Source organism: Hypanus sabinus, chromosome 19 (genome assembly GCF_030144855.1).
Source record: "Hypanus sabinus isolate sHypSab1 chromosome 19, sHypSab1.hap1, whole genome shotgun sequence".
In the NCBI taxonomy this organism is placed as follows: domain Eukaryota; kingdom Metazoa; phylum Chordata; class Chondrichthyes; order Myliobatiformes; family Dasyatidae; genus Hypanus; species Hypanus sabinus.
The window spans coordinates 23,329,665-23,346,422 of NC_082724.1; the positions used below are offsets into that span (position 1 = coordinate 23,329,665).

At 36.8% G+C, this 16,758-nt stretch overlaps 1 protein-coding gene across 1 annotated transcript in view; it reads right to left on the bottom strand.

Moving 5' to 3' along the window:
• Positions 1–2,297: 2,297 nt before the first annotated feature.
• The window catches only part of tasora (transcription activation suppressor a), a 56,278-nt gene continuing 41,817 nt past the window's right edge, over positions 2,298–16,758 (bottom strand). The window contains exons 16-22 of the mRNA XM_059944167.1: positions 14,539–14,680; positions 12,851–13,893; positions 11,768–11,893; positions 10,785–10,944; positions 10,172–10,280; positions 5,046–5,224; positions 2,298–4,959 (exon numbers count right to left, since the gene is read on the bottom strand). Coding sequence (XP_059800150.1) covers positions 4,793–4,959; positions 5,046–5,224; positions 10,172–10,280; positions 10,785–10,944; positions 11,768–11,893; positions 12,851–13,893; positions 14,539–14,680 — 1,926 coding nt within the window. The 3' untranslated portion in view covers positions 2,298–4,792. The remainder of the gene's footprint in view (positions 4,960–5,045; positions 5,225–10,171; positions 10,281–10,784; positions 10,945–11,767; positions 11,894–12,850; positions 13,894–14,538; positions 14,681–16,758) is intronic.

A 16,758-nucleotide genomic window follows, 5' to 3' on the forward strand; every position in this document is an offset into this window, starting at 1 on the left:
AGTGAGTGTGGTAAAAACACAGAATTGCTGTTGTCTGTTTAGAGGCCTTACTGGCTGGGTTTATTGAGACAGGGAAAAAGAGGAGAAATTATGTACCTCTGTCTAGCTGAGTATAGACTATTTGCCATTTTAGCAAGCTCCCTACAGTCTTTCATGGGTGCATTAGTGAGGGCTATACAAATTTGATCAGGTATTTGTTGCACTAAGAGTTATTTAAAATTAAACCAAGGATGATTTCCCAGGAGAGACAGCATGTGGTCCATTAGCACTGACAGCTTAGCATTGCTGAGGCTATGCAAGGAGAGCAATTGGCGTACACAGACATTGTTAGGCCAAAGGTCTGTAAAGGATAGATTTTCAATGATTATGAAATTCAGGTGGATGTTCAAGTAGACACACCACACACACCACTCTCGCAGCTGCTACCACATAGAAATATTTGCTGTTGTCAGTGGAGATTTCTCGCAGTTGAAGTAGGGCCTCGGCTCATACAAACCAAGCAATGGTACTTTGCTCCCAAAACTCTGGCAGTTTCAAGGCAATTGCATTGGCTGACATATCCAATAACTGGCATTTTCCTAGAGCATTGAGTCACCAATGTAGGTTTTCACAAATACAATGACACGAGGCATTTTATATTTAAGGAAAACCATAACTCATAACACAAAGGTGGTAACTGAACTTCACAGAAGTATATCATCACCAGCCTCTTAAAGTGAATTTTGACTCAATGTCAGTGGTTGTGAATTACGTATGTTTCCACCAATTACACTGCCCTGCAAAACCTCTGCCCAATTATCAACATATCACCTGCAGCACAATGGGTCCCAACACATGTTACCATCATTGTACAAATATTAGGAATGCCTCTCATTTCACCTTTCAGGAAATCTGATAATCTGGAGTCTTCCTTCTCCTGGCATATAGGCAAAAGCTAAAAATCCAGACTCCAGATAAGGACAACGAAGAGGTAGTCACAGGAGTGGCTACGGAATTGCTTTGAGTAGGTGCAATGAACTATGTTCAAGGACCCATCAGGGATTCTGAAAAATTACGCCGCTGCTCTCATGGACTTTATAAACAGTCGAGTACAGCAGCCCCCACAAAATCATTGTCTTCCTCAAACAATGGATGTATCAAGAGATCAGCAGTATGGGCCAGACATGTGGTATTCAGGCTGGCAACTAAGTAAAATACAAGAGGCCTAGGTATGACCTCCAGAAAGCCATCTCACATGCAAAGTGGCAATCCCAGACCAAACATGAATCTCTGAAAATGTGGAAGAACTTGAATGCTATCAGCTCCTACAAAGAACTGTAACTGTTCACTGCATTAAAAGCATTTATATATTTTTGCCTTCAGATTAAGTAGAATATTTTTTTATTTTAAATAGCAATCCTTTATAAGCAATAATCCCAAAATGAAACATCTATATATTTATCCTCGAGCTCCTTTACATTTATTTTTGTTCTCATCATTCTCTCACTAACCCTCATCAGCCTCAACTCCATTTTTGATTTCCTGTTCACATTGACTTTGCCTGATTACCTTGCCACCTCTCTCCCCCCCCCCCCCCACCCCAAGAGAAATACCTACTACTAAAGGCATTACACCAGTGTCTTCAACAGAACCTACTTGATCTCATGGCTGTAATCATGAAGAAAACATCATGGTACTTTGACCCTTGTTTCCCATGATCACCTTCACACAACTTTAACACCCAATGATAGCCTAAAGTTGTTGTATTTATAATATTAATTTAAAAATGCAAAAGCTGAAGTGAAACTACCTCAATTAAAAATACTATTGTTAGTGTCTAGTAATTCCTAAATTCTTGGTAATGGCAAGATAAAACTCTAATGCAGCAAGTGCCAAATTATGGTCATAAGTATTACAATATCAAATATGTATTTAAGACATTTTGGGAAAGGACTATAATGTAGAAAGCTTCAGGTAGCCGCAGTAGTTCAACTGGAAATTATACTTTTTTTAAGAAAACCTGTAATAACTTAGAAAAATAGACCTGTCATGTCCCTGCATTATGATATCTAATATAAGTAAATTAATGTCTGTACACAACTTATCTGATTGAAATAAACAAATTCCCAGTATAATGCAGTTTCTGGATTTGGTTTAGTTCATTAAGAGCTGCCCTAACTAACTAGAATCCACTGGATACAACTTTCACAGGAAAACATTTGACACTTATTTAGAAGCCTATTTTTAAACTTTTAATATACAGTAAAAACAATTTTACTATTTACAGGTATAAACACAGGTGCACAAACAAGTTAATCTGTATGCAAGTGTCTTATTTAATGCTAGATTGAGCAAGTGGTAAAATAGACTTTATACATTGAGGTAAATGAATGTCGAGTTAACAACCAGTGTACTGATGCAAGGACATTAAATAAAACACTTATAGCCAGAGAGAAAACCACATAATTTTTTTTTAAAAAAACAATGGTTTGAAATATTTGTACAAAATAAATTAAGTGTATCAAAAGATTAGCTACAAGTCAAAAGTATGTCATTTTTCTGTAAAATTAAAAATATCCTTTCATCAAATAGCTCAATCTACACTTTTTACATACAGAACAGACCAACACCATAAAATGGATAACATAGCCAATAACCATTATACTTAGTTTATTCACAAACTGATTAAACATCAGTGTAACATGCTATAAAGTTTAAGAAGTGCTTACAGTACAGTTTGAATTAGGATATTTGTTCAGTTTCTTTTAAAAAAAAGTATAAAGTGGCCGTAAGTTACAACTGAGCAGCTGAGAGGAATATCCAGCTCTTTACAATTCTGATTGCAGGACCATAATTCTTAAAAATACCATACACCAGAAAATGATTGACTTTGTTTACAAAAATAAATGCAGACATGTGGTTCCAAGACAAAAAAAAACACTTTATTTTGTGGAAATTTAGACTTAAATGGTCATTTTTAAGCACCGAGCTTCGAGGAAGAATCATGGTTACTGTAAAAGAAAATATATCAAACTCAACAGTTTAATATTCAAACCAAGTCACTAATTCATATGCCTGTCTGTTTAGTTGTCCTTTGGAATAAAATCCTATCAGGATCAAGCAAAGGATAAGGAACAAATACAGTGGTGACATTACTGGATGCATTCAAACTGAATAATGGAAAACTCCACCAAAAATGCTAAATTCAGTGATACTGCTCATGTTTCTTTCGCCATCATTGCTGGTAAGACAGGCTTGGTACACTGAATGCCAGGAATTTTCCCAGCTGTTATTACAAGCCAAATTTTGATCATATCCAGGTAAAAAATAACTGTCTTTGTAATTCTGATTCAGAGATGAAATATATAATGGCTTAATTCCACTTGCTAGAAAACTGCAGTTCAATTCCATTTGTGAATGTAAGGAGGAATTACTGGTGTATGCAAATCCTGTTCTTCCTCCTGAATCTTTGCCATTTGCAAAGAGGTTGTAGAAATACAGGTTTCAATCAGTTTTAAAGTTGCATCCTTTGATGCTTGCCGTATGGACTCAAATGAGTGACTCCATTTTCCTTTAATCTTTTCTACTTCATTTTGTGAAGAATAAGCAACATTCAGAGCCTCAGATTTGTCAATACAGATTCCCGTCTGTGGTAAACTATCTTCAGAATCTAATGACATATCCACTTCTTCATTGCTTCCTTCATTTGCTCAGAAGTTTTCTGCATCAGCATTTTCCACTTCTGCCAACTCCATGGAGTTGGAAGAAAATGGACATGGCCATTAGAAATTACTAACAAAAATATTTTTGTCAAATAATTAAGTAAATTTAAAGATGGTAATTTTTTCATTAATATCTTAAAAACCTGAACATTCCTTGACTTTTTTTTAATAAAAATTAAAAACTTAACTGAGCCAGTCACTAGAATTTATACTTTTATGATAATGTACCATTTCCACAGTTCAATCTTACATTAGCACACAGTCTAAGTACACCATAATACAATAACCAAACAACACGAACTCTCCCCAGACTCGCACCCCCATGGACTTTCATAGGTTTACCAGGGTTTACTTATTCTAAGCTGCCAAAGTAAAAGCCACAGATCATGAACTGGTATTATCAATCTTGAGACTGTTTCAGAATCATTTTCATTTATTAGCTCCATTGCCCAATCAGGCTCAACTCCAAGGCAATTTCCATTAGTAAGAAATGTACTATTTAAACAAAAAGTATTCTTGATTTACGTTATGCTCTTAAAACAGCAAAAGATATTCCACTTTTTAAAATTTAAGCTTTACCAGCTTAATTCCCTTGGAATTCCTCAATCTTCCAAAAAAAATAATATACACTTTATACAAGAAATTTACAATATCCATGAATTAAAATAAATTATGCCATCTTTTTAAAAACTTCCCTGTGTTTTATACAGGATAAGTCTTGTTTTACCTATGGATGTTTTATGGATGATTAGAAATAAACATCAGATTCTAAGTATGACAAACATAATACCTTTTTCTTATTTAAAAAAAGCATTCTCCAGACATTCAAAATTCTATTCACAATATTCAGATTTTTCTCATTATTGCACTCAGGTGAAGACACAAATCTTATGTGCTTAATTCCAGAACCAACATAAATCTTTGAATGCATCATGTCTGTTTTTCTTTACTTTTCTTTCAACAAACAAGTCAATTATATACAGATAAGTTATGTTGATTGGAATACAAGTCCAAATACAAAACTTGTGGGTCTTCTTTCAACATTTACCTGCAGAATTAACTAAAAAATCAAGCTAGCTTTCCAGTACATTTTACTTGCTTTGCAAGCTATCTTGAGGTCCTAATCTTAGTAGCTGTTTATCTTCCATACTTGAACTATGATAGCCAATAAGGCTATTGAAGTTTTTCACAAAGTCATCAATACAAGCCACGACCACTCCACACTCTAAGTAATTGGAAAGGGGCTCCATTAATTTTTCTGGGGGGCAGAAAAAAAATCAAAAGATCAAAAAATAATCTGGTTAAACAAGAATAGCAGAATTGCAGTTAAAATATACTACTTACCAGTCAGAAAAACAACATGTCTGCGTTGTATGGTCTGAGCTTGTAGTTTGATTAAACAGTCTAAATCAATTGTGGTTCGTGATCTGGAGTCACAATCATGATAGGACAGAACTTCTACTAAGTTAAGTTTCTGATATTTATTCAGAAGGGATAAAATATTGAAGGCAGCTGTATTGGTCCTATAAGAGCATGTAAACAAAAACAGTTTCATTATACATATGACAAAGTAAACAAAGCAGGATCTTTCTAATATTTCCATACAACACAAGAAGCATTTTTACTTAATGAATCTGTATGCTCCCAAAGCAATTACCTCAGTTTCATCTCCCACATATTTCCATGTAACCTACTGGTTTCTCATGTGTCCATCATCACTTCTTCTGAAGGTAATTTGCTTCCATCTACCAACAAGTCTTTGGTAAATGGGAAGTAACAGATACCCAGGATTAAACCCACGCGTTCACACTCAGAATGTGCAAAATCCATAGAGACGTCATCAAACTCAAGTCACTGTAGCTATGAGGCAGAAATTGCTGCACCATTGTGTTGTCCCAAACAAGGTGCAATTGATTCACAATGAGGATTGTACATCACTTCACATTTATGTTGACAGTGAGCCCAGAAAATAATTAGTACTGGTGTTCACTGATTTGCTGGGGCAATACAAAACAAAAAACTACTTTAATATTCCTGATATTTCAATTTTATCTTTTCTAATAATTCTGTGATACCTCACATTAGATAGCCCAAACATGTTTATGTGCATGAAAGCAAAATACAGCAGACAATAAAAAATCTAATGTTACAAATACTCCAGGTAATGTGGAAAGGGAACTAGAACCAATGGGCTAGATTCTGCAAATCCAGGCCTATGTTTTACAGTGCTAAAGCACTAAATTCTTCTAGAAGCAGAGCTCTCAACCTAGTGATATCACAACCACATCCTTAAGTAGACCACCCATAAAATGATGATTAACAGTTCAGGATAGCCAAAAAAACATTTTCACTATTTACAAAAAATTTATGATCACAGACATTCTGAAGCAGGTGGTAAATTTTAAAAAATTAATATTAAAAGAAATAACATTTGGTTCATTCATAAAAAAATTACTTGTGAATACGCCCTAGAGGGTGGCAGTTGCTGTAGGTTACCTTTTGCGATTGCAAGTTCAGTGTACCACTGGAATTGGTGCTGGCACCTTAGCTATTTGTTATGCCTGTTAATAATCCAGATGTGAGTGTATGATTAGCAAAAATTTGGTGTTGTAGACAAAGAGGGAAGTTCCATAAGGTTCTCAGAGCCGGGAGAGGTAGTAGGGTAAGCTCCCAGTGCTTATTAAATGCTCCCAATAACATGCATCTCAAGCAACCACTGACCTCTGAATTACTGTCCTTTACGTGTGGCTTAACTACTAAGACTGGAGGAACAGTTTCTACTAACAGGAGTGAGACAAAGGCAGATTACTGGTGCCTTAAAACCATTTGCTTTGGGCAGATGGGGCTCATTAGCTGCGGTTGGTAATTCATCTAGAAGGAAAACTCAGTGCCTTGCAGTTACACCCACCCATGGGAAAGGCTTCTGAAGCAAACCCTGAGGAAATCTCCAGAGCTTGAATTCCCAAGACCATCCTACATTGAGTTCAACACTGGCAATTCCTGCAGTACTGCTGATGCCAAACTGCGTAATGATCTGTACCTGTGTATTAAAGTTCGGACTCTGCCAGTAAAGAACCTTGAAATTTAGTTCCCATCTCCAGCGTTTTTATTAATAGTATTGTTGTGTAACCAGGCTACATACACAACAAATTAGCAACAAATTAAATGAATCTACATCATATCGAAACGACGTGTTTTAATTGATAACGACACTTGGAAGAAGAGCACAAGGAACGAGCCAAGGAGCAGGAGAAGGAGGCAGAGCGAGGCCACGAGTCTGAAAGGAACATCGGGAGACTAAGAGACACAGTCAGAGCTGCAGTACGTGCGGGGAGACCACAACCGGCACTGACCTCCAGGGACTGAGGGTCTGCCTGCCCCAGAAGGGAGATAAAAAAGGAGTGGCAAACACATCTAAACAGAGTGCGCTCGTGGCGCTAGCAGAAAGGACATGCGAGTCAAAAAGAAAACAAGGGGAAAAGGGAGCTAAATTGACATAACAAAGATGGCGAACATCGGGAGACCAAGAGACACAGTCAGAGCCGCAGCACGTACGGGCGAGACCCCAGCTAAATTAACATAACAAAGATGGCAATGATTGGAACCATTACAGCATTTCATAGTGGCATTAAAGACAGGGCAACTTACATTGAGAGAGTAGAGTTATATTGTGAGGCTAACAGTGTTTATGATGAAAAGAAAGCCAGCGTCTTATTCAGTATTCTAGGAGCAAAAACATACGGGCTGCTACGGAGCTTGTTAACCCCTGAAAAGCCAGCTGACAAAACGTTCAAGAAAATAGTAGACACTCTCCAAAAGCATTTAAGCCCCAAACCACTGGTCATTGCTGAAAGATTTAAACTTCACAAACAGAATCAGAGCAAAAATGAAAGCATTTCTGAACATAGTACTGAATTGCGCAAATTATCAGAACATTGTCAATTTGGAGCTGGTCTATCAGACGCACTGAGGGACAGGTTAGTGTGCGGCAGGCACTGTGAAACCACACAGAAGGAACTCCTGGGTGAAAAAGACCTTGCATTACAGAAGGCACTGAACATTGCAATATCAATGGAAACAGCAGCATGGGGTGCTTCAGAGATACAACAATAATCTCTGGAATATGCTATGAATAAAACTTCACTGAACAGAAATAAAGGAAAGAAATGTTAACATTGTAGGAACATGTCACATGACCCTGATGACTGTTGGCTTGAAGACAAAGAATGCAGAAACTTGGCAAACAGGGCCACACTGGCAGAGTATGCAAAGCTAGTGAACAGCAGAAAAAGGACAAAATACGAAGAAACAAGAAACCCCAGAAAAGAAAACAACAATGTACACAAAATGAAAGAAAGCAGTTCTGATGAAAACAACTCAAAAGTGAATTGTCTTGTCTGCAACTTCACAGCGTGAAGGAGACAGATGATCAAAGAGTAATAAGAATCACTCCACAAGTGGCAGGCGTGAGACTGAAAATGGAGTTGGACACAGGCTCAGCTTTAACAGTGATCTCTGTACACGATTACGAACTACTGTTTTCTCACATACCTCTGAAACAAACTAAATTACTGCTAAAGACTTACACAGGACTGCATCCCAAAGGTAAAATTAAAGTGACGGTGACATACAGAGTCGAAACACAGCAGCTGAACCTCTATGTACTGAAAACTGGAGGACTACCGTTGCTGGAATGTGAATGACTCAGGAAAATTCAGTTGGATTGGCACACCATCAAGGCACTAGTTATGTCAACAAAGGAGGGCAGATCGGTGGGGAAGGTGTCTGCAGCTCTCCTCTCACCCATTGTCGACTATTACGACAACGAGGAGGAGCTAGACAGCCTCGACGATGAGGACAAACTCAGTATGCGCGGCCGCAACTCGGATGAAGATACAAGGGAGACAGAGATTGCCAGTAAGCAGGATGATGAAGACTACCTGGAAGTAGAAGAGCGGATATACCAAGAGAAATTGACATCTCTCAAAAGGCAGCTACAGCAGTTACAGGAAGGCATTTTGCAGGAGTATCAGAACAGGATGAAGAAACTAGATCAACAATCCAAGGAAGGAATACGAAATGCAGAACTTTTTCTGCAACTGGAGACAGAACAAATGGAAAAGAATTAAATTAAAGAGAAGAAAGCAGCGGTGAAGGAATTTGAAAATAAAAAGATTGAGTTAGAAGAAAAGAAAAAAGATGACTGGGAATGAGAGGCTAACAATGGAATTCACAGAAGATTCTATGGAGGTAAAGCCAATAATGACTAGGAAACCAAGGTCGAGACTTAATGACCCTGATCCAATTACAGACAAAAGATGAAAACCTGCACCTATGCAGTTAAATTATTTGTTAACAGATAATGGAAGATCTGTGAACTCTCAATAAGCTTAAATCTCCAAGATGACCAGCATCTCCATCTTCTCCTGAGCAACTTCACAACACTTCTGCTGAATCACCAGCACAAAGATATGAAGCACCAATAGAAGATGGGAAGTTATATCACGAAAAGAGATGATATCATAAAGGTCAAGCTATCTATTTAGAATCTAAGGAGAACACGAAGATGGGCTGTGTAATTAGCTAAATTGGATCAAATGAGATATGGGTAAGGAAGACAAGTGATAGCCTAAAGATGCGTATATATCTGGGACAGCTGCAGAGGAGCCTTCATTACACAGAGGCGATCTGCTGCCTCGAACTCTTAGCAAGTTGGAGGCGCACATCGTCTTAACTCCCTTTGCTCAGAGGTCAACTTTTCATGACTTCTGTTTGGAAATCTGTATTGAAACAAACAAGTTATTGACAGATGTTACCCGGGAGGCAGAGGAGACCCCCCCCCCCAAAGACTGGTTATAAATGGGTCTTAGACCAAAAGCAAAAAAGCTTGTTATAATTTGATAATATTACGTTACTTTATCATCATTTGATATTATTAAGTTACTAAGTAAACAAATGGTAGACCTTTGTATGCTAAGGGTAAACTTATTTGTTTAGCATAATGCCCCAGTTAAAAAAAAATTGATACACTATTAAAATAAAAAGGGGAGGAGTGTACTGTCGTCATTGAATGTGCTATTAGGCACATATTGAGCATGTGTTATTAGGCACGTATTGATCTGTATGTGTGTATTACAGTTCTGATTCTGCCAGTAAAGAACCATGAAACTTGGTTCCCGTCTCCAGCGTTTTTATTAACAGCATTGTTGTGTAGCTAGGCCACATACACAGCAATATCTATCAAGCTTCAATCCAGCAAAGACGACAATTTCAAACTGCCTCCGAACATAGGGACAAAGTTGTGAAAGAATCACTTCAGAAACCTAAATTGCAGGAAACTTCCAACAGTGCACAACTGGTGTAAGAATATTAATTATTTTAACGAGAGTCAAATATCATTAATATTTCATGACATTTGAACAGATTATAGTTGATATTAATTAATAAAAACTAAGGCATATTCCACTAACCTTGTCATTTCCTTTAACTTCTTGTGTATTTTACAGTGGACTTTCCAGATCCATTTGCTTTCAGTTGTGCTCAAACTGTTAAGGAAGTCCAGGAATATCTTGAGTTTTGCTGAAAGGAATACTTATTATTAATAAGTAATTAGCATTTAAATACAATAAAGATATTCGAGATTTAAAAAGTAACTAATGTGAAAATATCTGCCCTAGCTTTCAATCTGGAACAACCCAGTGCTATGTTTAATATTTACAAATACACAAGATGAAAACCTGAAGCCTTTAACCTATCCCATCTTCAATTCTGAAATATGAGGAGATTAGCAGCAAGAGAGTAGTGAATTAATTCCTTCTTCCCCCCCTCTAATAAAATAAAGCAGCAGGTATTTTTATCCCATCTGGGCAGGCAAAACAAATCCTGTGTTTAAAATTTCAAATGAAGTTTCAGAGTTGAGCAGGCAAAACAGGAGTAAGAAACAGAACTCACTGATACATTTTAAAGCCTCCTGTCATCAATTTCACTTGGTTTTGTTCCAATGGCTCGCCAAAGGATACTTGCAAAAACAACTCAAGTAATTGTTGCTAGCAATTCACAGCCAAGTTGCAGTAGTCAACTTACCTACTGAAATACATTCAGGATTCAAGACAGTTTCATCCGACACCACAAAGCCACCAGACACAAACAGTTCATTATACGTGCGATTCTGTACATCATCCAAACTATCCACTCCAGCAAAACTGACACAGGATAACTTCTTTAATGAGGTCAATAATGGAACCTGTAATTAAATTAAACTTCTCAAAAACAAGTACTTCCATATAAATTTAAAAAGGTAAATTTAGAAAGTGTTAGTGTGGAAACTGTGTCTGAACTGAAACTCAGCGGCTTGGTTGTAATCATGAGTGTTCATGTGTGGTTGAATGACAAACTTGAACTCTGAACTCCCTGCTGGAAGAAAATACAACTTGGTTTATTGGATAGGTTGGGCTTCAACTTTGGACCAATATTGGAAATATTTAACACCCAGTTATTAATGCTGCATTTCAATGCTCAACCCTTCACTCCCCAACAGAAAAAGAAGCATGTTCAAAACATATCTGACCACATAGCAATAAGCCCCTCTGGCTAGTAATTATCCTTTCACTAAGTGCAGGCAGTTAATTTATTTTTCTTTACAATAGCCTGTATCAATATGCAGTGCAACATACATCTGTATCAGATAAGTGACTCCTGCAATAAAATCTCAAAAGCAAAATACTGCTTTTCAAAATGTATTGCTTCGACTGCACAGTGACTGAAAACTTAAATTTTAAGTGTTTGTATATGACAAGTGTTTATATTTTATTCAATCATATGGGGAAATTTGTAAAAGTGCACTTCAGGGGACCTAAAAGTAATAAAATCAAGTAATTGTAAAGGTCTATAAAGAATGGATGTACCTGCCCTCATAAACCCAACTGGACATGGCCCTTCCTTTTTTTCCCTAACATCTCCCCTACTAAAACACTAACTTGTTTTTTTCCTTCCCCACTTCTCAGACCTGAGGCACCCCCACAGGTTATGTCTGATCCATTTTCTGCTTTTATTGTGCATTTTCTTACCTTGTGTATGTGAGATGCAATGTCTTCATTCTGAATTATAATTAGCAACTTATCCACAGAACCAGCTTTTCTTTTTAAAAACTCCTCTGGATGACACTCTTTATTACCTAATCCGGTTAAATATCCCTACAGGATTCAGAAATTGGGAAAAAAGTAATTCTCAATTCTACCAATAGCATAAAATACCATTAAAAATCATTGCAAAAAGCTCAATTTAGAGATCTTTTCTCTCCCCATTATTCTTCATTCCTTCTGGCCACTTCTGCCAATTAAAAGATGTATGTTATGTGTAATCACTCAATAACATCCAGTGATGTCATTAATGTCTTGAAATTCTCATACCTCCTTACCAATACCAGTTAATTGCAAAATTAAGCGGAATTATCCACACAAAAATTGAAAATGTCTAAATTTAATGTTATAAATTTCCCTCTTTATGCATAAAGCATCACAAGTATGAAATCTAATTAATTGTTACTAAAAACAACAAAATTCTCCAAAGTAAAACTGAGATTGAGCATGGTTAATTCCCTGCCATACAATTCTGGGTGACTTTGATATAGGCCATTCCAGCCCAATTAATCCACACTACCCAATTACACCAATCTGAACAACTAACCTACTAATGCATACATCTTTGAAATGTGGGAGGAAACCGAAGCACCTAGAGGAAAACCACTCAGTCACAGGGAGAATACACAAACACCTTATAGAGAGCGACAGAATTGAACCTGGGTCACTAGCTCTGTAAGACATTTACCTTAATTGCCATGCTACTGTGCCACCCAAAATTTTACGGCTGAACTTCTGTCCAACTCGTAAACATAAATCTAAATCATAGCTAAAATTCAAGGAAACATATATACAGTCTGCCCAAATCACAAAACCCTCTTCTGATTAAACTTTTGTTTGCCTTTGTCCAAGTGCATGCATAATCTGAAGGCAGTGCTCTAGATGTGGTCAGGCCAGAAATAAATACAAATTCTTCCTGTAAAATACAGATATCCTGAAGTATTTAAGACCCAAATTTGGTGACCTTTGTGCTTTAGCGAAATAATATTGATATTACTTGAGTCACCATACCTTAATTTCTGCACACACATTAGTCTTCTCCACCTCATAAATGTAAAACTTCACCGTGTTCTTGTGAACATCCTTAATAATTTCAACCAAGCTGCAAAAGACTTCTGGGTTTAATCTTTGAATTAAGTTGGTCAGACATGGTTGTGCTTCAGGTCCTCCAATTCCACTGGATTCCTGCAGCAGACATGCTGATCCCTGCTGGTCCCTGAAGCTCAGTGTTTGATCCAAAGTCAAACTTGAATCCTCTCTCAATGTAGTTGTGCAATTTGAATCAGTTACTGAGCTATAGGTAAAACTACTTAGTGCAGACTTTTGTTGTGATTGCACAATATTTTCAGCAAATGAGGCATCACTTTCTCGACCCCTTCCAAGATCTCTAGTGTTTTGACAAGGAATTGGTTCTACATAACCTGATTTGGAGCACTGGCTGGAATCTTCTTTCAAGCACACAAAGCCTTTTAGCTGTGAGTCTGTGTATGGCTGTAAAATTTCACTACAGCCTTCAATTTTTTTTTGTTTTCTTTGAGTTAGTTCTGGAGAAGCTGATGGATAAAGGTGGAAGTTTGTGTGCGACATATCAGGACATGAGTCAGAAATGATTGAGTTCATTCTTTTGCGTAATTGATTTATGTAATTTTGGACAGGGATATGTTGTGTTTGAAGATTTGAATATTTAGAAAGCATTGAAGCCTTCTGTGCAGAAAAAATCAGTCTTTCGTTGTCAGGGCCATATTTAACTTTTTCCTTCTTAAGTATTTGCATCATTTTGTCTGAGAACTTGTTGTACTCCAATTTAATAGTATTTTCAATTCCTGAAGCTGAATCATCTGTTAGATCAAAAGGACAGCCATTGGTCCCGTAAACTGCAACAGGGTGATGGAAATCTTTTGAACATTCCTTTAAAACTCTCCCTGCTCCAGTTTCAGAATTTGAAGGCGACTGATAATGATTAATATTTGACTTCCGATTTATAACCCGTGGATCATCAGGGCATGAATCCTCTGGTGGTAAGTAGAACAGTTGTTCAATCCGCGATTTCATATCTACAAATGGAGACAACTATTATTGTACACATTATGAACCTTACACAAAGCCATTTTAGTAATTTTTAAGATTTGGTGGTAATCATTATATTAAATCAGGACACCAATAGTACAAAGCATAAATTTTAAAATTAATATCTCAATTAATTGATGTTCCACTAAACATTGAAGACGTGTCAATGTTTCACTAAACATTGAAGACGTTTCAATGTTTTGACTGTAAAATTAACAGTTCCAACAGACAAGAACTGCTTAACATCAGTTTTGCAGTGTTTTTAAAGGAACCACAAATAAATAAAACAGTTAAATAGTTCAAGTCAAAAGTGTTAATTTTTCTTTAAACTATTTCAAACTAACTTCAAGCAACCTATTTTAGCATAAAACTTAAAAATCTAATTTTAACTGCAAAGGAGGCAAGATAATTACTGTATTTACAGTCACAATGGTCTAAGCCTGAAGTCACTGCCTTCAGGAAAGACTAAGTGGGATAGAATGAAAGTTATTATAAACACAATAAAGGTCATAAAACTGTATGCCATCATCTTTTTACTTAAAATATCTGCTTCCTTTGCACAACTGTAAGATTTTGAAGAGTTAAAGGCAATCACCGGATAGTTTTTGTTTCCTCAAATACAAATGTCTTACCTGTTATGGGAATAAGTTTCCAATTGATTTCACTATCAATGGTACAATCAGAGATCACCTTCTTGCTGAATAGCTGGTCATGTGAGGCATTTGTACAAGGACTACATCCATCAGGACTGCTTATACTTCCTATGATCTGCTCCTTAACAGTTAAAAAAAATCCACACGATAAATATAACCCCTCTTTTTTTAAAAAAAAACTGCCATTTCCATAATGAAGCTCTTCTTGTGCAATGGAGTTAAATCTTTCTCCGTTAAGCTCAAATTTCAACCATTTTTCTTATTTTTTTATTATCTTATTTTCTTAGGTTTGAAGAAAAAATCCAGAATAAAGCAATAAATGTTTATTATCGTGAAAGTACTCTAAATCAGTTTGGTCAGGTGAGCAAATGTTAACATAACCCATGAATCATCAGGGCACGAGTCCCCTGGTGGTAAGTTGAACAGTTGTTCAAGCCATGCAAAGTTGTTCCTCACTTCGTACAAAACAGGAAGACATTCAGCTCATCCCATATTCCCATCACATACACCCCTTTGCACAAAAAGCTTCATAAATTAAAGGAAACATACATAGCTAAAAGTAGGAAAATCTATTACTGGACAACAGAAATTAAATGGCATCTTGGAAATCAGAAGTACAGACTGCCTCACAAGCTAGACCTGAATGAACAACTTCTACAGAGTGCAGTTTTAAAAGATTACTCTACATCATTTATTAATAACACTCATTCAGTTACCATGTTATCAATAAAATTGCAAATGTAAGGAGAGACTTTTTGCAAGAATAATCACCAGTGATTGTGGAATTTTGATCATCTTTGCAGAAAAATTTAAAACAAATAATTAATGTTTATTCAAACAGTAAGGTAGATAACTATAAGCCAGTTAGTTTAACATCTGTAATTGGGAAAATGCTTGAAGCTATCATTAAGGAAGAAACAACGAGGCATCTGGAAAGAAATGGATCCATCAGGCAGACGCAGCATGGATTCAACAAAGTTAAGTCCTGTTTGACAAACTTAAAGTTCTTTGAGGATATAACAAGTGCAGTGGATAGAGGGGAACAGATGGACATTATTTACTTGGATTTCCAGAAGGCGTTCGATAAGGTGCCACATAAAAGACTTATCCATAACATAAGGATGCATAGAGTTGGGGGTGATGTATTAGCATGGATAGAGGATTGGTTATATGGGTGTTTCTCTGGTGGGCAATCAGTGGCGAGCAGTGTGCCACCAGGGTCAGTGCTGGGCCCACAACTATTCATGATATAAATTAATGATCTGGAAGAGGGGACCAAGTGTAGTGTACCCAAGTTTGCTGATGACACTAAATTGAGTAGTAAAGCAAATTGTGCAGAGGATATGGAGAGTCTGCAGAGAGATATATAGATAGATTAAGTGAGTGGTCAGATCAGCCATGATTTTATTGAACGGCGAAGCAGGTTTGACAGGCCGGATAGCATACTCCTGCTATTTCTTATGTTCTTAGAAGCAGTTTTGGACATCATTGGATTGGTGGTTGGAAGAATCTTCCACGTTTTACTTACATTTACAAATTTAAATAAAGTACTGCAAGCTATGTAGAAGTCCAGATTAGGGATTTCTTTTTAGGGAATGATGAAAGAGTTCCTTATTCTGTGCTTAGTGCTTACTGTGATGCTATTCCAGCTGTTCTGGAATGCCGTATTTAATGCTGGTGCCATTCTGTGAAAGATCTCTGTACGTCTTCCTTGAAGAACCCATGGGTTTTCTTCGGGTCCTACGACTCCAACTATATAGTGGGTAGGCTAAATGGTCATGGTAAATTGTCCCGTGATTAGGTTACAGTTAATCAAGTTTGTCAGGGGTTGTGAGGGCACAAGAGAGCAGGATGTACTGATGGGAAACTACAAGAAAACTAGACATGATGTTACACATGGTTTTCAAGTTTAAAGAATGTGGCCCTCAAGCATGTAAGTGAACTTTTTTGCTAATGTTGAAATGATGGGATCAGTTTGGTATCTGCAAGCAGAAATAAAATGTTTAAAGGAAAGTTAGTTTGTACTTGGCAATATAATTTAATTTCAAAATAGAATTTAGTACTTGCAAAGATAACTAAAGAACCCATATCTGATGAAAAACAGACCAACTTCAGAAAATGTGTACTAGTATATCAGTAAGCTTCTCTGCTAGTCGTTCTTAATACCGATATAATCCTTTTGGGTCAATTATGTGGTGG